The 23,292-nt window shown below is 40.8% G+C and overlaps 4 protein-coding genes across 16 annotated transcripts; 3 read left to right on the plus strand and 1 right to left on the minus strand.

Moving 5' to 3' along the window:
• The first annotated feature begins 579 nt into the window (after positions 1-579).
• Positions 580-2,793, plus strand: LOC128252141 (uncharacterized). Its single transcript, XM_052979640.1, has 2 exons — positions 580-655; positions 713-2,793. Exons 1-2 carry the CDS (start codon positions 639-641, stop codon positions 2,658-2,660), a joined length of 1,965 nt encoding a protein of 654 aa, XP_052835600.1. The 5' UTR covers positions 580-638; the 3' UTR covers positions 2,661-2,793.
• Positions 2,794-3,197: 404 nt separating this feature from the next.
• On the plus strand, positions 3,198-13,191 carry LOC128252168 (phosphoribosyl pyrophosphate synthase-associated protein 2). Of its 13 annotated transcripts, none has more exons than XM_052979728.1 (8): positions 3,198-3,293; positions 10,247-10,483; positions 10,545-10,833; positions 10,893-11,059; positions 11,959-12,015; positions 12,287-12,431; positions 12,509-12,655; positions 12,723-13,191. In XM_052979728.1, the coding sequence occupies exons 2-8, from the start codon at positions 10,287-10,289 to the stop codon at positions 12,879-12,881; spliced, it is 1,161 nt and encodes a 386-aa protein (XP_052835688.1). In that variant the 5' UTR covers positions 3,198-3,293; positions 10,247-10,286; the 3' UTR covers positions 12,882-13,191. The 13 variants fall into 13 exon arrangements, with proteins under 13 accessions (XP_052835688.1, XP_052835706.1, XP_052835636.1 ...); XM_052979746.1 differs by lacking the exon at positions 3,198-3,293 and adding an exon at positions 3,304-3,322; XM_052979676.1 differs by lacking the exon at positions 3,198-3,293 and adding an exon at positions 3,329-3,483.
• LOC128252150 (cytosolic carboxypeptidase 6) lies at positions 4,799-8,886 on the minus strand. Its single transcript, XM_052979652.1, has 5 exons — positions 8,617-8,886; positions 7,632-8,197; positions 7,196-7,570; positions 6,403-6,718; positions 4,799-6,349 (listed from the first exon to the last, which is right to left on the minus strand). Exons 1-5 carry the CDS (start codon positions 8,675-8,677, stop codon positions 5,736-5,738), a joined length of 1,932 nt encoding a protein of 643 aa, XP_052835612.1. The 5' UTR covers positions 8,678-8,886; the 3' UTR covers positions 4,799-5,735.
• A 6,303-nt stretch (positions 13,192-19,494) lies between the features above and the next one.
• LOC128265194 (sodium-independent sulfate anion transporter) lies at positions 19,495-23,231 on the plus strand. Its single transcript, XM_053001059.1, has 4 exons — positions 19,495-20,855; positions 21,514-21,816; positions 21,884-22,029; positions 22,481-23,231. The coding sequence occupies exons 1-4, from the start codon at positions 19,724-19,726 to the stop codon at positions 22,811-22,813; spliced, it is 1,914 nt and encodes a 637-aa protein (XP_052857019.1). The 5' UTR covers positions 19,495-19,723; the 3' UTR covers positions 22,814-23,231.
• The last annotated feature ends 61 nt before the right edge of the window (positions 23,232-23,292 follow it).

Here is a 23,292-nt window from a genome sequence, read left to right on the forward strand (position 1 = left end):
ACATGTATAGTCTTTAAAAAGCAAGAAAGTTAAAACTGTAATGAGGTACATTATTCGTTTCAGCTCTTTTTTAACAATGTGGTTACAAAACACTGAAAAAATGTATAGATTGTATGTTCTTGTAAAACATTTTAATGATCAAGTTCGTATCCAATTTTGGCGATCGAAAAACCCAAAACAATTAACAATGCTTTTTTTTTATGATATTTAAATACAAAACTGTTGAGCTAAATAGTGAAAAGTAGAGCCCCGCACAGGGAGTTTAATTTTTTAAGAGGGTAACACCAATATTTTAGCACCCGACTAATTAAATGTTCGGGGTTTCGTAAACAATTATATTGTTGTTCAGTGCGTAGTCCACCTAGCAGAGACACGAACCTAACCATTTGGTTAGCGGAGCTATCTTCCCAAACAGTGCTGCCAGACCTTAAAAGAAGAAAAAGAAGAAAAAACAAAATTCAATTTTCCCGCCAAAATGGATAAGCAAGAAAATATCGTAGGAAACGGGTACATATCGATAGTCTCTGTCGAACACCAATAGAAACGATATTTTGAAAACATCGATGTTCCTTCGCCAGTACAACACTCACATCTCTAATGAAGTAAACAAGCCGAACATCGCGGAATATCTCGAAAATATGTCTCAGACTCGATTGTAAGGCAGTAAAATTAGAACACAGTAAGGATTTTTCATATTTGTAATGTATTGCAGTGCAATGGACGAGGACTTGCTCCAGGAGGAAGTGTGCAACGTTTCGGACGACGACGTTAAGCAAGAAGTAATTCTGGTGAAGAGCGAACCAATTCAAGAAGAGGTGTTCTATATTTCCGAATTAGAACCAGCCTATGATGACCAAGTGAAGGTTGAGGCAACGGAAACCGTCGTAGAAGGAGATAGATATGATGATGGAGATGAATTACAGTCAGACAATGACTATGGTGATAATTACGAGCCAACCGGCAACGATAAACAGTGCCCTTATTGTGCTAAAATTTTTCCAAAGAAATCTTGCCTAAGCCGACACTTGCGAACCCACACAGGCGAGCGACCGTTCAAGTGCACCTACTGCCCAAAGGCATTTTCACAAAACTTTAAACTCAAGACACACTTGCGAATCCACACTGGTGAACGACCGTTCGAATGTACCTTCTGCCCGAAGGCTTTTATCCTGAAAGTAACTCTCCAGAGACATATGCGAAGCCACAGAAGGAAAGGAGAAGTCGACCCACCGGTCGATACCAAAATGTCAAAGGCCGAAGCGCTGGCCGTTTTGGTCGAGGGTCGACTTTCTCGATTCCAATACCAAGTGGTTAGGAATTCTGCTCCCGACAGGTTCCCATCATACAATGCTATCCAATCGGCGAAAAAAGAGTGTTATCCACCTGCAGACAGTATTGTTGTAGGTGAGACATTTTCACAAATTTCTCTTCAAGCTCTTCTCGATCATACTGCTATGCGTATAGTTCATTTAGAAGGCAAAAATATCGACACCTTGAGCCCGAGCCTGATGAAAAAAGTTTGTCTTTTTACAAAGTGGGGATTTAATGGAAGCACCGATCACAGTTCAGAAGCCAGCGATTCGTCTGTATTTGTCACTTCTATAGTGCCCATTAAAATGACATGCGAAAACCGCGTAATATGGAAAAATCCTTGCCCTGGCTCAGCTCGATTTTGTAGACCTTTGAGAATTGAATTTACAAAGGAAAATTCCAGTGTTGCGCCAAAGGAAAGTAACCGAGTAGCGGAAGAAATTCGTGAGCTAACTAAGACTGTTGTTCAGATATTAGGTGATGTGGTTGAAGTAAGCCATCAACTGATGCTTTTAATGATTGACGGGAGAGTTTGCAATGCGTTGACCGAAACAACTTCCACACGAACCTGTTACATATGCGGATCAAATAGCAAGCAATTCAATAATATTGTTAAAGTGTTGAAACGACCTGTGAGCACCAACAATTTGCGGTTTGGACTTTCAACCTTACATTTGTGGATACGGTTTTTTGAATGTCTCTTGCAAGTGGCCTATAAATTGCCCATTCAAAAATGGCAAGTTAAATCGGCCGAGGACAAAGATATTGTTAATAACAACAAAAAACGTATTCAAAAGGAATTTAAGGAAAAATTAGGATTACTAGTTGATGATCCGAAGCCTGGATTTGTTAGTACTAGTGATGGCAATACTTCCAGAAAATTTTTTCAAAGCCCTGAATTGTCAGCAGAAATCACGCACTTAGATATTGACCTTATTAAAAGAATGCACACTGTGTTGATCGTCGTTGATCAGGATATTGATGAGGAAAAATTCGGACAATATGCGTTGGAAACTGCTAGCAATTTTGTTACACTCTATCCGTGGTATTATATGCCACTGACTCTGCACAAATTGCTCATTCATGGAACAGAAGTAATTAACTATGCATTGCTACCAATTGGACAACTAACTGAAGAAGCCCAGGAAGCACGAAATATGGATGTTTTTAATAGGTTGCTCATGAGCTCAGATCCTTTACTCTCAAGCTTTTGTTGGAAAGCTCAAAAGCAAAGTCGTCAAGTGCCGAAATCGGCTTTAAAATTGTTAAAAGAAACTCCCAAGGCTGAGGACAGTGAAAATGCAATTGACTTTTCTGGAAGTAGTGATGAAGAAGATATTGATGAATAATATGTGTGCTTTATATTTTTATTAATTTCTTTACGTTGACATAGTCTTACCAATTTAATAAAAATATACATAAGTCGGCAATAAATAACTTTTACTTTTTACGCAATTTTATTGATTAACAACTGAAGTAACCTAGTTTGACCCTATCGTTCCTATGACAGCTTTAGTTGTATCCTTTGCCCGAGTTTTATATAATGTATAATTTATCGAAAAAGTATTTAAAGAAATTATCTTTACTTACTTTTTTGTTGCTTTTAATAATGAGGGCTTGGATTTTTTTTATTAAAAAACACATCATTCCCAGTGCCTGCAGATATTGGATTTTTCCAAATTTTAGTTGCTTCAAAATCTGCAAAATTAAACTGAAATCTACATTGCTTATAATGTTAATTATCGTTAATGTAAACATATATTTTATTTAATGATATACACAATATTATAAATGACAGTCGAAGCGCTTCAGTGTGAAGGGGTTGTAAGCATACCTAATACGATATTAACGCGGCTTTCGTTTGGCCATCACTGAACAAATCTTGAGGTATCGATGAAAAAACAGCTGTCTAATCGATAAAATCTAACCGAATTATTCGCAAACATTTTTTTAACGTTTTCGGAAGTGTCGTGCAAAAAAGAGTAATTACTATTATTCTAGTTGATAGCGAGTGTGTGATTGTGCCTCTCTTTTTCTCTATACTTTTTTACTGCCGGCTAGAAACAGTTAAAAACAGGATACAAGGAAAAAAAAACATTAACATAACATAATAAACGCTAAAGTACAGTGAAATCGACAGAAAAAATACAACATGCTGCTGCAGCGGAACAAGTAAAACTTAAAAGCGGCTAATTCTTAGCTTTTCCTTTTATTTCTGTGTGTTCCATGAGTAATTTAATTAGTGTCCCGCTGTTTGCGTGTGTCTGCCTCCTATTTATTTCTATTTCTTTATTCTCCTCGTAACTTTGTTTTTAACCTGTTTTCCGTATTTTTCCAGTGCCCGCGAAGATTTTAACCAGGTTGATGGATTTCAATTACATGTTCTGTTTGTCTAACCAATTTTTTATCAATTGCGTGCTAACAAGAGATATAAACCTCAACCCCTTTTTGTACTTTTTCTACTGGAATTTGTGTTTGCATTTTATTTTTAGCCTCGCTTTTGTTGTTGTTTTTGCCGTTCTCGTTTTCGTTACTTCATCGCCTTTTGTCTCTCCCCTTTGTTTTGCTCTCCATTTTCTGTTCTCTCTCTCTCTCTCTCTCTCTCTCTTCTCTGTGTTTAGAAAGAGAGTACACCGAAAGATGTTTCTTAATTTATTTTTTTATCATTTTGTACGCCATCCTATATGATTATAATTTGTATATACATCAATAATAAATGGTACAATTTGCTTTAAGTAATTTTTAAGTGCTTGTCAGCGTTCTTTTCAATATCTCACAAATGCTTACAAAACTAGAAGAGAGAATACACTCTTCATTGCTTTTTGTTTTGTTCTGTATTTTCTAATGCCCACGTTTCGACTATCCCCTATTACAACAAAATAGTTGCTAACATAAGAGTACCCTTTAAATAACTTAAAATAAAACTAAATATATTTTGTTTACTTTTTAGTACTTCCAATTGCTCAGTAATTTATACAGTTACTTGCTAGTTTCCACTCAAAACGGCAACCAGCTGTTTCCCACCATCGCCACCTCACTCCAGCGATCTGGCAACGCTGTACAGCCCTCGCTTTTTGCGCTCCACGCTGCCCACAGTCATTCGCTTTTATTTATAAGAAAAAGAAGTGTAAAAAAGTGCCGTCGCACTGGCTTTTTTATTGATTCGGGTTCCGAATCGGTGTTAATTAAAAGCGTTAATCAGTCGGGAAGCTCACTTTTGGTCAGTCGCCAGCGAGTTGCGCTCTTATCAACACTTTTCGCGCGTGTTTTCCCTGCGTGAGTGAATCTGCTGTATACTGCATTTCCATTTTCAAGGAGGTTATAAAAATATCGTGTTTGATAAAAGATAAGATAAAAATGACCGCTAATCCATCTAATTAGCGTTGAGTGATTGACTAAGACACTTCCACACTCACGTGCGCTGCGAGTGGAATTTAGGATCACTCAATTGCCTCACTGTTCTTTGTTCGCTGTAACTATGTATGTAACTAAATAACTAAATTGTGTGATAAAAGCTCACATGTAGCCAATTGAGTGCAATATGTGTTTATTGTTTTTTGGTCTCGAGCCAGATTAAGAATAGGCAACAACAACAAAGCTAGTGGAGATAAGCGAAATCACTCAAATGTATCACTCAATCGCCCGACTTGTTGCCCTTCGCTCTTCCGAGTGAAAAGTGGTCGCATAACTGTTTGTTTAGAAGGACACAAAGGAGAGGGTGAATTAATTTTGATTGCATTTAAAAACGAGACTTTAATCCCATCATTCTGTTTACTTGCGTGAATTCTTGTCGAGTATATTAAATAAACCTGTACTAATGTAAAGCGGTCATTTAAGGAAGGAATGGACACTTCTTTACTTTGATCGATTTTATGGAATTGGTAGAACCTAAGGAATTGGTTTGTGAATTTATAAATTGAAGATATTTATTTATAAACACAACCTATTGCAGTACTGTTGCGATTGCTGTATAATAAAACAAAATATTTGTTTAAATATTACAGAAATTTCCATTCATTGCTATTTGATGAAGGCGATCTGTTTGTAAATAAATAAAAATATCTTCTTATTTTTGCCTACGCGTTGTTGGTTTTAATTTTACTTGTCTTAGTACAAGATTAGCTTGTGATTGAAATCTCAAAGTTGGTCAGATTTTATTCGAAAGAAAAACATTTTAACCAGGTTAATGAAAATCATTACATATCCCAAAAGAACTCCTATTAATATTTAAGATATTATGATCCTACCCAACAACAGGCCATTTCAATTACAATTGTCTATGGATTTATTGTTATAACTTTTAATTTAGAAAAACAAGCTAGAGGCATAAAAAAGACTTGAATATATCTAAAACAACTTATCACCCATTTCGGATCCTTAACGATGGAACGATCACTAACCCTTGTCCAATATCACCACTCACCCTATCTTCTGTCCGCGGCATCAAAACTATTGGACTTTAGTTTCAGGCTTCCCCTGGTTAGTTGATTTAAATCGATGATGGACAGATATGGTTTGGGAGGTACATTCACGGGCAAAGGAACTTCGATGGTGACCGCTGCTGACCTCTTGCCTTTCACCACACCTCCCCCTCCATGATCACTCCCCGTTTTTAGGGCTCCCAAGGCGAAGGGGGAGTACTGATCGTGTCCAGGATGTTGGGAGCAACTTGCTGTGGCCGCCCTTCTGTAATTTCGATAGCCACTGAAACAGCTGCTGCCGGGGGCCAAAGGTCGAGCGGGTGAGAAGCCTCCCTCGTCAGAGGAACCACCTCCTCCTCCTCCTCCTCCGCCACCGCCGCCCCCTGAATCGTAGCAGATACTGAGGTTGGTGTAGGCAATGGGGGCGTGGCATCGCGGGGTTTTTGGTCGGGGCTTCACCTCGTAGCGGGTTTTCGAGCGGGATCTCGAGTGGTGGGCATGCCGGTTCCGCCCCCGACGTTTGCCCCGGACCTCAGTCACTATCGGCATGGGCAGGATATTGATAAAGCGGTAGTACTGCAGCAGTGTCCTTGCCAGATTTCTGCCAACTCGGTAATCTGGAAGCCGAAAGGGTTTTATTTGGTAGAACATTTCCCCGACATATACTCACATCCATCCTCGTTGTACAGGGATATGGTCTTGCCATCTTTGAGGAAGTGACCCGCCATGGAGACCTCCAAAGTGTAGGCATTCACCGTATCACTGAGTCTCTCGCAACTAAATCTCCGCATACTGCCCGCCTTTCGTTCATCCGCATTGAACATCGTGTGATCCGCCACGTAATCCGGAGCATTGCTGGCAAAGAGTCGCGGGAACACCAGGTGCCTCTCGTACCTGTAGACATCCTCGTAAGTGTTCCCATAAATAAAGCAGCCATGCATGCTGCTATTAGCGTGCAGATCGATCACAAAATCAATCTGATAGGTCTGAAACAATGGTCAAAAAGTTAGATTGTGTGAGTACGTTGATAACCTTGTGATACTGGACTAAAAAAAACTTTAATAGTATTTCAAATCAACAAGACAATTTTTTTGGTTCTATAACTGAACATAGCTAGATTAACAAATTAATTTGTTTTTTTTTTATCTAAATTAAAATATGGTTTAAACAATTTAACCGCGTTTCAAAAAACAAACTTAAAACGAACTGGGAAGTATTACAAAATTAACTTGTCGATTTGATAGTAAAAAGTATTCATTTATTCACAAAATACCTAATATTTTATTAAAGAATTTTGTTTGATAATTTAAAACATGTCACAAGCCATGGCTATCATTTTGGTGCGACGATAACGTTGTAAAGTTTCAAGCTGATGACTAATTAGTATTAGGCTGATAATTTCGTTATGCTACAACCAGTATCACGAGACTACTTGAAATACTGCCCTTAAATTTTAAACTCACATCTGAATTATCCAACTCCTTCAGCATGCCCTTCACCGCGTGCAATTCCGGCTGCGTGAATTCTGACCCAATGTGCCAATTGCGATTCATGTCCTGGCCCATCAGATTGCAGCGATTGTTGCCGAGGAACACCCCATCCGGATTCACCATGGGCACAATCTTGAAGACGAAGTTATCCCTCAATACCCCGGCAATGGGGTGGTTGCCCACAAGGAACTCGATCAAACCCTGGCACACATGGGAGGCTGGAGCTTCACTGGAATGCGTTCTGCATAGGATAACAATCACACGGATAAAGCTGCGATCCAAGCGATTTGTGGAGCGCTGTTTGGAGGTCACATGGTCGATGGTCAGCAGGTCCACGTTGCGATTTTGCTAGCACAACACAATTATAAATCTTGGGAATCAATTTAAGCAAGATCATCTTAGGACTCACCAACGATTTAATTAGCACACTCCGAGTGAACCGCTTATCTGCTCCCTGTCTGGCATCAATTACATTCAAATACGACTGCAAACGGGAGTAGCTATATGGCCAAGCCAATGCAAACTGGTAGACATCCTCCTCCTTGTCGAAAATGAAAGCAAAGCTTAGCACATAGTGCCCTTGATGCATGGCCGACCGGTAAAAGAACACCTGCCGCTTGGACAGCCTTTGCCATTTGGGTCTACTGGAACTTTTAACCAACGGAGTCAGTCCGGATGAAAACAGATTCCTGCTCTTGCTGATGTTTACAATGTGGAAGAGCACTCGCTGATCTTGTTTCACATTGTCCACGGTGAAGTTGAACCAGAAGCGAAAGCGTGGATTACAGGTGTCGGGTCTCAGGAACAAATCGTACTCGAATTCTCCCACCAGCTCCGCTTTCCCCAGGTTTCCCGTTTCAAAAGCCGCATCGAAACAGAGATGACCTCTCTTGGCCTTGCCGCTTTGGCCGGGCGGTCGGATGATAACCCGGGAAACGTTGCCCAGGCCGCCCTCTCCATCGCTGTCTTCACTATCTGTAAAGGAACATAAACTCAAAGGAATAAGATATGGGAATTCTTCATAATGAAAATAAAATTCAGAAAGAGAAACTGAGCACTAAAAGTCTAAAATTCCAATATGTACACATTCTGATTATAGAACTTGTTGATAAGAATCAAAAACAAAATTGATAGGGTATTTCCAAATTTAAGAATTTGGAAATCTTAATCAGTTCTCTAAGCACAAACAGTCTAAAATTTCAATATGTATACATTCTGATTTTAGAACTTTTGCCATATTCTATTTTCAACTTGTTGATAAGTATCAAAAACTAAACTGATAGTGTATTTCCGAAAATACGAATTTGTTCTTGATCTTAGCCTTTGTAATCTATGCGACTACCACTTTTGGAGCTCGCATCAATAAATTTCTAAACTTTGATCACTTTTAGTACCATCTGAGCCGCGTTCGTACATGCTCGTGTGCTGCAGTGGATCGCAGGCTATTCCCAACATGATGATTCTTCTCCGCTAATGCGTCTTTCTCTGGCAAAAATCTATGTTCTTCTAATGCAACTGAGTCGAGTAAAGTGGCCCTAATCCTTCGAGGTTTTTGCCTTAGCTTGGCCTGTCATAACTTTCTTGGCCTGGGGAGCCCAGTCCTCCTAAATCCCACCCAGCTGCTATCTTTAAACCAAGGCATCTGCTCCTCATCCCGCTGCTACCTTCATTGTGCCACATATGCGTGCCGCAAGTTTCCGTTGCATTCGCTGCACCTGCCAACGCCTTTTAGTTGAGCTTCGAACAACTCGAGACGTCAAACGTCTAAAATTGAATAGTCGCCTCGCGGTTGCGTCGGCCCCCAGACTAAAACCAAACCAATTCTGAGTTGAGCCGCCGGTGGTGAATGTCTCGAGGTTTGAAAGGTCTTGAAATAGCTTCATTTTACTCTAACTTGGGGTCAAGTCAATGTATTGATAAAAAAACACCTCATGGCTCGGTAAAAATTAAATTAATATTGTTTGGAAAATCTTTAATTCTAAAAAACTTATTTCTTATTCTTTCTGCTGCATATTAATTTTTTTTCAATTTAAAATAATCACATACTTTACTTGGAAGCAATCCATAATAATTCTTTGCTTAGCTTCGTAAATTTAGCTTTTATTTTACTTGAGTAATTGACATAAACATATGATAGGTTATGATTCACTTTAGTGCATTTAATCCTCGTTCTGCTGGCGGAATCCCTTCAAACTCCTTATCGCTGGCGCACATTTATGGCCATTTCACTTACCTGAATCGCCCATTTCGACGCCTCCACCTCAACCCATAAACTTCTCTTTGCTTTGAGGCTGATTTCCTTGGAGTGTCAGCTCAGTGACCCGGGGCAGGATCAAAAATAGAAATTCAATTAACCACCGCCGGCTTAGAGCTCCGACCTGGCCTTTCACTTTTCTCGAGTGCTCGAGTGGGGCACTTCCAGACGAGGAAGTCGCGTGCGAGGTCTTGGCGCTAAAGGTCGATCTCTATCTGCTAATCCTGGGCAGCTCCTGGTCGGTCCTCGCCGCTTCCTCCGCACCGCACTGACTGCCTTGGAATCCGGGCTGCGGATTCCGGAACCGTGATTCGCATGTTGGCACTTTGACGTTGCCACGCCACTCACGTGTGTCGCCCGCTGTTTGGTCGATAATTCGCAGTAGTTTCCGGCTAGGGGCTTTGGTTCGCCTGCGGTTTTCGGTTCCGCCGCAGCGAGAGCAGTTCCCAGAGCTGGGCAGCCAAGAGGAGCGGCAGCAGGACCAATTGCGTTCAACCGGGGGCTATTTGGTTCACTGGGGCTAATCGATACGGTCGCACATCGCAACGTGGGCACCGTAACGACTGCGTGTGTGTTACTTTAACGATTATGTCAGTGAATGAACCCGGCAACACCCCATTTGCTTAAGTCTTAACCCAAAAAAAAAAGGCCTAGACAGCATGTCCAAACGCAGGTAGCTTAACCCCTTAACCCCTTGTTAATGTTTTGTTATGGTTTTGATTTGTGCTTTCATTGTTTTAAATTTTATTAATCATCTTAATCCCTAACAGATTAGGCAGCGTAAGGCCACCAAAGCGTTGCAGGAGCGACATGGACAACACCTCCACCTCTGACATTGTCATCATCAATGGCAACTCGCATCCGGATCTGGCCAACATGGTGGCCGAGCGTATGGGCATTAAGAACGGTGGATGTTCCGTGTTCCACAAGTCCAATCGGGAGACAATTGTGGAGATAAGTGATTCCGTAAGAGGCAAGGACATCTACATAATCCAAACGGGCACTAAGTAAGCAATATGCGACTGATACTTATCGTTAGTTTAACTATCCTTCTTTTTTGTATCAAAGGGATGCCAACAATAACATCATGGAGCTGCTGATTATGGCCTATGCCTGCAAGACTTCCTCGGCCCGTTCGATTGTGGGAGTGATTCCATACTTGCCATATTCCAAGCAGTGCAAGATGCGCAAGCGCGGCTGCATCGTGTCCAAGCTGCTGGCCAAGATGATGTGCACCTCGGGACTGACGCACATCATCACCATGGATCTGCACCAGAAGGAGATCCAGGGATTCTTCGACATACCCGTGGACAATCTGAGGGCATCGCCTTTTCTGCTCCAATACATTCAGGAGAGCGTGAGTACTCTTTGGGTACTTATTACTTCGAATGAAATTAAACTTAAGACTCGTTCAAGATTCCTGACTATCGCAACTCGGTGATTGTGGCCCGCAATCCGGGCGTGGCCAAAAAGGCCAACTCCTATGCGGAGCGACTGCGTCTTGGCCTGGCCGTCATTCACGGAGAACAGAAGGAGACGGATGCCGATGAGGTCGACGGTCGGTACTCCCCTCCACCGACCAGGTAAGTTGCCTTCCCCTAATCTTAAAAGCAGGCCTCGCTGATTATGTATTCAAGTTGGTTAATTTTTTAAAGGCTTTTGTTTGATCTAGTAGCTATTTAGTTTTGATTTGCTGTTAGCTTTCTGTGTTCCTAAAGCTTATTTCTATGACTGAAGCTGAAAGACCTTGATATAAAATATCCTGCATTTTGCACTAGATTCTGTTTCGTTTATTAAAGAGCACTCGAATGTCGACCATCCATTCCTCACTCAGTATTATATATCACCCATATTTTATCCACATTGACACGTTTTAAAACATATAAAATAAAAATAGAGCATTAATGACTCAAGATTTTTTGTAATGTCTACAATTTGCAAACGCATTTAATCTAATCTGATTAATACATATGTCACTGCCTCAATTTAATGAGTAACATAATATTGATTGATTAAAATAATCTTTATTAGCTGTTGTTGTAAGACCGCTAATGAATTGCTAAGCTAATTAGTTTGATAAGAAGTCTTATTTTAAACTTGTTATTATTAATTTTGCGTTTATTTGTACCCATACTTGCCTATTATTTAAAAATGCACGTTACCATCAAATCACAATCCCTTTGACATAATAGTTGCAGCTTCTGTCAGTGGCTTCCGTTCGTACTTCACAGCCAAGGCAGACACTTAATCTGTAGGCTTCCTTGCTATATCCGATAGATCCTATTCGACCGCTTTATTGACTTTTGAGGTGTTTTCGTATTTTGCGTTTTGGAAATGTTATTGTTTTATTTTTAAGCTCCATACATGCCACACAAAAACCTCGAAACTTTTTTGAGGGCATGGGGAGCAGTCCACTTGTCAAAATTTCAAATCCAAAGAAACAGAAAAACAATCGAAATTTCTCTTTATTTGTGTTATGCAGTGCGTATAGCAATTTATTAGGAAATTCAGTTGAAATGTGCTTACCAGCGACGCCTAGGTTCGTATTTTTAACTATTGTTTAATTTTAGTTAAATTATAATTTTTTAATCAATACTGCCATTTGTACTTTTTTTCCCAACAACCACGCGCCACTCCACCAAATTTCCCCACCCACCCACATGATTCTTTTCTTTTTTGGTTTCGATAACGATTCGACCAATGAAATGCACCACCACTTGTACAAAAACCAACCCACAATGTACCACAATGCACCACATTGCACCACTCGAACCACAATCCCCGTGAAACTGCCGCACACTAACCACTAGAAACTCTACTCCACAACACGCCCCAACCAGCAGCACCCGGCAGCGAACCACCTCGGTGTCGGTGGGTGTTCCGGAGCACATTGTCAAGGTGAAGCCACCACTGACCATTGTGGGAGACGTCAGCGGACGCATCGCCATCATGGTGGTGAGTATTTGTTTCCTTATGGAATATGTATGGCTTCTTAAGGGTTTCGTTATTAATTCCTACCTTTACGATCCCAGGATGACCTGATCGACGATGTCCAGGCCTTTGTGGCCGCCGCCGAGATGCTAAAGGAGCACGGAGCCTGCAAGATCTACGTGCTGGCCACGCATGGTCTGCTTAGTTCGGATGCACCGCGTCAGCTGGATGAGTCGCCTATTGATGAGGTGGGTCCGGGGGTTAATAAGCCTGTTTCCTCATTTATATCTGATTTTATATTGCATCCCATCATAGATCGTTGTCACCAATACCATTCCACACGAGATCCAGAAGCTGCAGTGCCATAAGATCAAGACGATCGACATCTCCATTCTGATTGCTGAGGCCATACGCCGCATCCACAACAAGGAGTCGATGTCCTATCTCTTCCGCAACGTAACGCTGGAGGATTAGGACGCATATCCACACACACAAACACTCACAGCCCCTAGTTCACCGCTTGAAGTCACAAAAATAGTGTTGCAACCGGCTCCGTCATGGGCCGGTTTTTGTTTGTTTATCGCTTTTAGACCATCATTGGAAAGTGCGCCCAGCGGGCGTTTGCTCAAATAAAACCAAAATGAATGATCCAACATACTGTAGCATACTTATAGGCCCCACACTATACTCTACACTGTGCGTTCATCGAAGGTTAATCACTTTCTTCTAGTTATTAAGTCAAAGATCCCACAACTTTGTCCAAATAAAAGCTGATTGTACTCAACTGTGGAAAGTTTTGTGGCCTCATAAAGGTGCCATCGGGCAGCACTTGACGCTTGTCTGAATTTATGGCACTCGTCGAAATGGAAACCTCTTAATTGAGTAGCCCCGTCCAGGTCGTAAATCATCATATGGACGGACGCAAGTTGCAGCTGTAAATTCACCCGCTTTGCATTCTGCGCTGGCCTGTTCGGCAAATAAAGTACCAGACAGATGTCTCGCATCGGTCTTATTTGACAAATATTGTTGCGGAAACGAGTGCAGCGCAGATAAGATAGCGCATCCATCGCCGTGCAATTCCTCGTGACAAGAAAACCGGAGAATCCCGCTTAGGCAAGTGGCTCATACATAAATCATGGTCCATTAATCAAGCATCAGATATGTCAGTCCCTATCTTACAGCACCTCGAAGTCGGTAAATTTGCATTGCTAAATGCCTCGAGAGGGACTACTGAAGAATGCGGTTTCTGGCGGCGGTGACGAGATTGGATGGGATTCATAGACCCAATATTTGGGCCGGCCCATTGGCGCATATTTGTCAGGTCTCTGCCTAGGCCAAGTGCGATAAACTGCGAGCTGTTTGCCCGCCAGAAAGTCAAACAGAAATTGTGCTACAGTTTTTTAGCGTTTTTTTTAAATGTCGCAAACAAAAACATTGTAAAGCCCAAGCTTATCCCACAAATTACAGGCACCTGCTGGATTTGAATTGAATTGAGTGGCATAAACAAATGCAAACCAAGCACTAGTTGAGATCGAAGGGGTATCTCGTTCCCATTTGAATTTCTCAGCCGCCTACGACGAGTCACGTGAAGCAGCCGCATTGCGCATACGCCATGTTAGCCCTGCTTTGCTTTGCTTTGCTTTGGCGTGCATTGAACCGACTTCCGTCAGGGGATTTTTTTTTTTTTTTTTGTATTTATACCTACACCACTCATTAACAGTCCATCACATTTTACATTTAATAGAGTCTGTCGGCTAATTTGTTTTATCATTCGCACAGCATTCCAATTGCAATGCCAATTGTTTGTACCCGATAACCGTTGACTCCGTTTGTTGTTTCCGCTTTTTGTTTCTCTTGTTTGACTCTTTGTTTATCACCCCGAAATTGATTTGTTAATTTGCCCGGCTTGTTGGCAGCTCATTAGCACGACACTTTGGGCCCATAAATTGATTGGCTCGAACGCGAACGCTTTAGCACCTCTCAATTGTCTAAAATATAATGGGTCATAATCTGGATTGCACGCTCCGATGGCTCCTGTGTGTGGCTGTACTGCCCATAATGATTATTGGATGCCTGCGGGGGGAATTGTATTCCCCAAATATGCCGATGATTTGCGTTCTGTCTGGCAGAACGAATAAACTCGAATGGAGCGGCAAAAACAAACTAGTCACACGACCTGGCCATTCATAATTACCATTTTGATGATATGAAATATGCTTTACATTTAAATAATCGCCGCTGGGGTTACTCAATGCGGGAAAGGTCTTTCGGTTTAGTTCAAAATTCTAAGAAATCATATTTGGGTTTTTTCTAGAATTTAATGTGTATTTTTTGGGTTCTGTCAGTTAATTGTTTTGGACTTAACAAATTTAGTTCTAATGAATTAAAATTGATTTATTCAGCTTGTGGGTTGAGCAAATAATTGAAAACCAAACATTCGTTATTAAAAACTATGAAAGACTATTTAAAAGCAAATATTAATATTGGTTTATTGACAACATTTATTTAGTGTTCCTCTTCCCATTGTTAAGTTACAGTCGAGCAACTTTCGCCATAGCTTTTGAGTACCCCTGATGAGTGTGTGTTATGGATAAAAATATACGAGTGCCAGATGCCCATGTGTTTTTGTTTATTTTATTTGCTGAGGTATATATCTACATGTTGTTTTCTTCTGGCTCGGTCATGTGACCAAATTAATTCAGTTTCGTTGCCACTGCGGTTAATGCCGTGATAAAAAATAAACGAGCTACGCCTCTTCTTTCCACTCCCCCAAACTGCTCACCGGATCAAAGCGGTTCGGATCACGTGAGGAGATGTGCAACCAATATGGAAATGGATTGGTCATTCTGGCGGGGATTCCTGGGTCCAGTCTTGGCCAGGATTAGCCCCCGATCTCTGGTCGTCATTGAACTTGGTCCGTGACACACTTTCCGTCGGCTTCCTCCATCCGAAATGCTCCGAAAGCTGCGCAGGCTGACCTCAGAATGTCTCGTTAACTCAGACCGATCATGAATTTGGTTACCCGATCGACGGGTTTGAGTCACGTGGAGCCTTACGTCGGGTACTTTACACGCTTCAATGCAGTCCGCTGCCCATGGCAAGGGGGTCGGGGATTGCGTAATGTTTGGGATCTTTTACAATTAACTGAATGCATAATTAACAGTTTTATTTAAGCAGCGATTGTCATTCATTGCAATTGTTTGAGCTTAACTTAAACTTTGTTTACCCGCCTGTCAATGCAGTCTCAGATCCAAAGATACCGATGCACAGGGAAGAATTAGTCAAGAATAAAGAAATTATTTGTTTATTTTTAATAAATAAAGTAAATATAGTAATACTAAAAAAAATCATTTTTTCTGAGCAAAATTAATAAAATTTGTAAATTTTTTAAATGTCGCTAATAATGATTACATTCCTATCCAAATATATTCTATGTGATGCATTTATTTTTGTAGCTTTTTTGTCTTGGGTTTTGGATTTTAATCATGATGTAAAATCATTAGATTCTTTGTTCAAAAATATATTGCTCATCCAAACAAAGAAAACCGCATTTGTAGTTAGTATTGTATTTTAGTGTCAAAATTATTTTGTTTGCTCTTATTGAATATGTTTAGTCTACAAATAAAATGCTAAAACAATTTACTGACCATCGGGAATATACATTGTAACGATTTTTCTCTCTGTACGAGTACAGTTAACCTACGTGTTGTCCATGTTTGATTGTGAGCCCTAAGCAGTGCATACAAATGGACAAGCCTTTCCGACATGTGACCTCAAGGAGAGATGAGTTTCCCCTTATCATAATACCCATACCCGCACACCTTGAGATTTCACCGGCCAGATAACTGCCGAAATCTGGCCATGCTCAAGGGCCGCCCAATTACATATATACAGATATACATATATATAATCTCACCTTAAGTAGGCCGCCCACGCGCAGAGAAGATTTATGAGGAGGTCCAAAGACCCAAGAAGAGGCCTCAAACCTGTGCGGAATCTATTTGTTTTTCAAGATGATAGAAGAGAAAACAACGGGGAGACAGCTCAACGTTAAACACACAATTATCCGCACGCCAGCGAAATTAAAAGCAAATTAAATTTGTTCAAAATTATAATTGACTTGCTGGCGGGTTAGCTATGTACATTTAATTGTTGCCTAATGTGTTTTTGCTCACCGTTTCCCTTCGGGGGGCTTACGCTGCGTATGAGTAATGCAAATTGACCGCACAAGTGTTACATATCCCACTGCGACACATAATCACCGCCCAATCACAATCACCTGAACAAGTCAGCGACCTATAAATATTCATAACAAATGCCGCGAAAGTATCCCAGCAATGCCGATCTGGCAGAGATCAATTGTTACGCCAGACCGATATACAGTTGCGGTCAAAGCGATATCTCTAAAATGTACGCTTTCTTTTTGTACATAAAATATAGGCTCATATTTCAGTTAAAATATGGTGCCCCTTAAATTCAATTAATTATCATGACTGATTATTGTATATAATCTTTCATAGGCAATTTAAGCTCAATTAAATTCAATTGATTGATGATAGTTTAAGCTTGTTCACTTTTACCTAATTTTTAATGATATTGCTATTAAGTACAAATTTTTCATCAGACTAGACTTAATGTCTGTGCCAAATGACAAAGCAATATTTTCCAAAAAGTGAAAATGGATAATTTATTGTAACAGGGTTCATTGTTAATAATCGTAAAAAAGATACAATAATAAAAAAAAGTGTTGAAACATGGAAGCACCAATTTTTTCTCCTTAATTGTGTGTTGTATTATAAATTCCCAGGAGGAGGAATCTCGAAAAGAATTGTTACACTGAAAAGAGAAGGTTCAGTGTGAAATTCCCACGAGAAGGGCAACCATTCTTCGACCTTCGAATTAATTTTTTTTTTTATTTTGATTTATTTGAATTTTTATTAGTCTGTTTGGATCATAGTTCGTTACTTAGTCGTTTTCGATTCTGCGCCATCGATCAGCCGCCTGACGCGTGCTTGCATTTGGGGAGAAGGCTGTGCTCGGGACTTCAAAGTGACTAGTTATAAGTGATTGATAACCAGCCAGGCTTTAAGCAGCACTTTTTGAGGGCTTCCAGACTGACCCAGACAAACAGCAGATGGCATGCAGCCAGAGCGTGTCGTTGAGGAAAATCCCATACGAAAAAACCCCCACATTTGGATTCCCCAAGTTTTGGATTCTGCAGAAAAACTCCTCGCATGCAAATGGGGTCGATCCAAGCCAGAAGTGTCGCGCAGATAAAACCAGTCAGGAAACAAGACTCTTTGAAGGGGTTTTCTCATACATATCTACGGCAAACTTACAGTACAAAGCTAATTGATTGATGACTTATGCGACCAACAGTTGATGGACAGATTGACAGGCTAACCGGTTCGATGTGATGCCAAAATAGTCAATATCTTAACTGCTCAGGGCGGAGTGGAGCACTCGAGAGCTCCCGGCAAATTCCGGCCATTATCTCGGCCGTATACTTGATTTATGGAGCGCACTCTTCCAACTGATTTATATGCGCTGTGTACCAATGACTGATTGATTTCCCGTGCCGAAAAACGATAGACGCCAGTAGCACGCGATTGTAGGCGCCCATAAAGATATAGGGGGTTAAGAAGTTGGGCCACTTTTTTTGCCATACTTCGACTTTTTACATCTGTTGAAAATAAGTAAAAATCACATTGACAACCGCTCAATCACAACGAGATTTGCATTTCCATTTTTCATTAATATTCATTCGATTTGTTTATTGCAAGTGCTAAAAAGCCTGAGAAATTTGCAAATCTCATGGGAAGATTAAAACAGACCAAGAAACCTTTAAGCCTGGCCTCCATCGGTTAACAAGAAATCCAGGGTGTGAAAATCCGATTTATTAGCATGCAAAAAAATACGTTTCTGGAATCGTAATGCTGCGTTCCATTGTGGTTCCCATGTTCAGTGCCAGCACGTGCGGAAAAATCACAACACAGAATGTTGATTTTCCAAAGCAAAAAGCTACCAAAGGCGTGATGACTTTGAAAATACCCTGTATAAATAATAATAAAATATATGTTTTAAACATCTTTAAATAACAAATGTATTATATTTTTGATTTCATTACTAAATATTCAAGTTTGGAATTTGTAAGAAAGGCAGGAAGAATTATATTTATTAATATTTATTTAATTTTTTAATGTTTATTGGCAGTGTCATTTATCTACAAGGTAGATATCAAATATGAATCTTACATCGAAGGATTACTTCTAGCCAGATAAACAACCATAAAAATATTAACAACTTGCTTTCATTGGAGTATAAAATGCATAAGTACATTCGAAGCTAATTACTCAAGAAGCCTAGTAGATATTGTTGATAATGAGATTAAAGTGAGATATAAGTTTACTTAGGTGGATAACTGCATTCGGAAATATTCCTAATTATCTTCTGGAATGTTGATCTTTTACATTTTTCCACGAAAGTTTAACAATGAAATAATTATTGAAATACATATTAGAGAGGTATTATAAATACCTGAGTTAACTTCATAAAAAAATTATAGTTAGAATATAAATTATCTAGGTAGTTTCCCATTATGGGAAGTACCCTTATACTGTTTTGTTATTTGTTTATAGTTATTTTTATTAAAGGGGGATTTTGTGTATGTTTTGCTAATACTTCGGCTGTCTTTATATCTGCACCCAAACCCAACATTTTTATCTGTACCCATATAGACCTCCCACAAACCTCTTGTCTCACATGCTGGGCCTGTCCCATGTTCCTCCCACTCGGCGGGCTACCGATCAGCCCGCGTCATTTCCATTTCTTTGGGCGGTTACACGACTGGCCCGCCGAGATGAAAAGCCCCCGGTCCGAGGTGCTGGTGGTGATCGTTGGAGAGCCGGTTTCGGTTTCGGTTTTGATCGAGAGTGGAGCGAAGCGGAGAGAAGCGAAGATTTCTCATAACGAAAGCCGGCGGATAGTCTCGAATGCGCTGCCAGCGAATCGCGAATTTCGCGGCGACCCACGACGATGCCTATTTACTATATAATCGGTGCCCAGCAGGCGGGCGGTGTTAGTGCTGCTCTTTCTGCGGCTTCAAATCATTCCCTCAGTGGATGGCCACGCGATCGGTTCGGTGTTTGGTGTCAGCGTATCGGTTTCCCAGTTCAGACTCAGATTCAGATTCAGATTCAGACTAAGGTTCAGTGTCAGTGTCGCTGCGAGTGAGAGTGTGATGAAGCCTTAGAAACTAAGGAAATCCCACAAATAAACATAGGACGCACAAATACAGTTTTAACAAGCGATTGAAAATGAGCCAAAGAGGTGACAGCGGTCACACGAACAGTGGCTTTAATGGCGGCTCAGAGGTGTCCCTGGATATACCCACCAATACGCTGTATCACACCTCCAGGGATTGCATAGTTCAGGAGGAGCAGGGTCCGAACGAGAGCTGCCTGGAGGGCACTCAGAGCTGCTGCTCGAATCTCTGGTCCAATATCTTCAGGAAGAAAACGCTGTACAAGCGATTCCCCATTCTTGTGTGGCTGCCGCAGTATAAAAAGGATTACATATTCGGCGATATTGTGGCTGGCATATCGGTGGCCTTGACTGTGATTCCCCAGGCTCTGGCCTATGCTGGCATAGCAGGATTGGATCTGCAATATGGGTTGTATGCCTGCTTCCTGGGCTGCTTCATATACATATTCATTGGATCCAGCAAGGATGTGCCCATAGGTCCCACGGCTATATCGGCTTTGTTATCCTTTCAAATTGCCGGAGGCAGTTGGCAGGTGGCCACATTGCTGACCTTTCTCACAGGACTCATAGAGATCCTGATGGGTGTCTTTCGGCTGGGATTCCTCATTGACTTCGTATCCGGACCTGTGGGAGCGGGATTCACCAGTGCCGTATCCTTGATTATCTTCAGCTCCCAGATGAAGGATTTCTTAGGCATTAAAACCAGTGGAAATACCTTCCTGCAAGTGTGGATTAGTATTGTAAATGATATACACAACATCAGCTGGCCCGACTTTATACTGGGTCTTATTTGTATTACCCTGTTGCTGAGTTTAAGAGCCTTAGCCAGCTTCAGTTTGGGTCCCAAGGAGGGAAAAAGCGCCACCCAAAGACTACTAACTGGCATTTTCTGGACCATTGGTACGGCCCGAAATGCTCTGTTGGTTTGTGGAACTGCTGGACTTGGCTACTGGTTGTTTGTCAACGGCAAGGAGAATCTTGTGAGGACAGTTGGATTCGTGCCCAAGGGGTTGCCCTCCTTCCAACCACCACCCTTCCACATGGATGCTGTGATCAACGAGACCACTGGAGAGATCCTTCAAGAGGCCCAGAGCTTCTGGGACATGGTCAGTACCTTGGGATCCGGACTCATTGTGGTCCCCCTGATTGCCCTTCTGGAAACGATGGCTGTTGTTCAAGCTTTTGGTGAGTTATACTTCAATTTGTGGTTTATTTGGAAAATACATTTTCATAAAAATGCGATTCTGATCTGGTTCTTCCCCAACAAGTTCAAGCATCTTAAAAATTCGAGTAGGAAATGAATCATCTTTAATTAGTTTTCATTAAGAGCTTGTTTTTAAAACAGACTGACGAAAACAACGTGTTTTAGTTTAAACCCTCAGAGCTTGTAGTTCACGATTAGTGTCAACATTTTAACGGCATGTGCGAATTTTATTCAAATGCGCTTTGAATTGATTAAATGGTTGGGATTTTGAAAGAAACTTATAATATGTCCTTATCGATTTTTTCAAGAAAATATTTGGGTGTGTGTTTTTTACTTTAATTTTATTATTTGTAGTTTTTCTGTAAAAAATTATTTAAATATGTAATTTTTTTTTTAATTTTTTTTTAATAATAAATTAAATTTATGACGCCAAGCTAATAAATAAAACGTGACGGCAGTCACACTTTTGTAATTAAAACCGATCATAATTAATATAACAATTAAGATTGTGATCCAAACTGCGAATTGGGTGCTTCGTCATTTAAAATGTAGTCATGTTTTTAGTCCCTTAATTATACATTTATTTATATTTATTTTGACTTTATAATAGTTTCTTCTTTGCTTGTTTTTTCCCTACAGCCGATGGAAAACCCACGGATGCCACCCAGGAGCTGATAGCCTCCGGGGTCTGCAATGTGGCCAACTCCTTTGTCCAGGGACTTAGGAGCAACGGAGGCATTGCCAGAGGAGCGATCCTTAATGCCAGTGGAGTGAGGACCCAGCTGTCCAATCTGTACACCAGTGTGATCGTGATCATCGCACTGCTCTACCTCACGCCCTGCTTTTACTACATTCCTAAGGCGGCACTGGCCTCTATTATTATAGCGGCGGTGATCTTCATGGTCCAGTACCGAGTGATCAAGCCCATGTGGCACAGTAAGAGTGAGTTAAAAATAGACCAATTTATAAAATGAAGTGGTTTGTGACTATGTGATTTTCCTGCCAACAGAGACGGATCTCATTCCCGGCCTGGGCGCCTTTTTTGCCTGTTTGGTGCTGCCCCTGCAACTGGGAATACTCGTGGGGATCGGCATCAACGTCGTCTTTATTCTCTATCAGGCAGCCAGGCCCAAGCTGCGCATCGAAACACTGGCGGTGAGTCATCCCACTTAAGTTGATAAGAAGGTCTTTTGTATCTTATTTTCAAGTATCTCAAGAATAACGTTTGCATCTAAAAGTATGCTATAGAACCTTACAAATAAGGATGTTAGTAAATGGTTTTAATGGTATTTGAAACTGAATTTCTCAAATTTGCTTAAATCTATTTAAATAGTTACGTTTTAGTTAATTAATTAAGATCGATAATAGTTCAAAAATAATTTTCTTTGGATGTAAAATTCTTATACCAGTAGTAAAGCATTAAACATTATATAAATATATTTTAATAGCAAATAATGTAACTAACAAACTATTTTGGTAATCAATTTTGTTAAAATTTTTGCGTTGACAATTTAATTTTACATTTAATGGTAGCTGAAAATTTAAACTAAGTTTAATAGCTAAAGAATATAAATTCACATTACTAAGAATTTCCTTTTTATTACAGACAACTACTGGCCTGAAATACCTTATGCTAACGCCCGATCGCTGCCTGATCTTCCCCTCGATGGAGTTTGTGCGCAAGGTGATCAACAAGCAGGGTCAGAAGTCCACTCTGCCAGTGGTCATCGATTGCACCCACATTTATGGAGCGGATTTCACAGCCGCCAAGGTTATTTCGACCATGGTCATGGACTTCAAGCTGCGCGAGCAGCCATTGTTCTTCTACAACCTGCAGCCTCGGGTGGCTCAGGTTTTCGAAGGACTCAACAAGGATTTGGTGGTCATTTACGACATCACCACTCTGCATGCGAAACTTTCGGAGAAGTCGTCGAACTGAGGGATCCAAAGAAACCGGAGGGAGATCAACGCTGCAACCTCGTCATGCGATAGTCTTAATCTAATCTCGCCCTAAGTCTCTGTTTAAACTTAAGCTCTAAATTAGTATTAGCTTAGTTTTGCCCACCGAGGCCAGCGACTAAATTGTTGGGCTGCCCACGCTCATCGCCTTAGTGGAAGGTACCATTCCATGTGGCTAGCTCACCTTAATTAGCATTTAAGTTGCGGCCATCTTCGACCATCCGCAGATGTCTGCACAATATTTATTCGGCCTCTAAAGCTGTGAATTTCGCTGAGCGAAATATCAGAGCCAGAGTTCCTCCCACCCGCGAGTTTGCCGCTATCCATAGTATTATTTACCAATACCGAACGAAGAGTATTAGCATAAGTACTTAAATAAATCAAGTAAATATAAAATATTCAAGTGTTTTAATAGTTTAATTCATGTAGTTTAAAGAAGAGCAATTACCTCACGTTTGC

This window comes from Drosophila gunungcola, chromosome 3R, assembly GCF_025200985.1.
Source record: "Drosophila gunungcola strain Sukarami chromosome 3R, Dgunungcola_SK_2, whole genome shotgun sequence".
NCBI lineage: Eukaryota > Metazoa > Arthropoda > Insecta > Diptera > Drosophilidae > Drosophila > Drosophila gunungcola.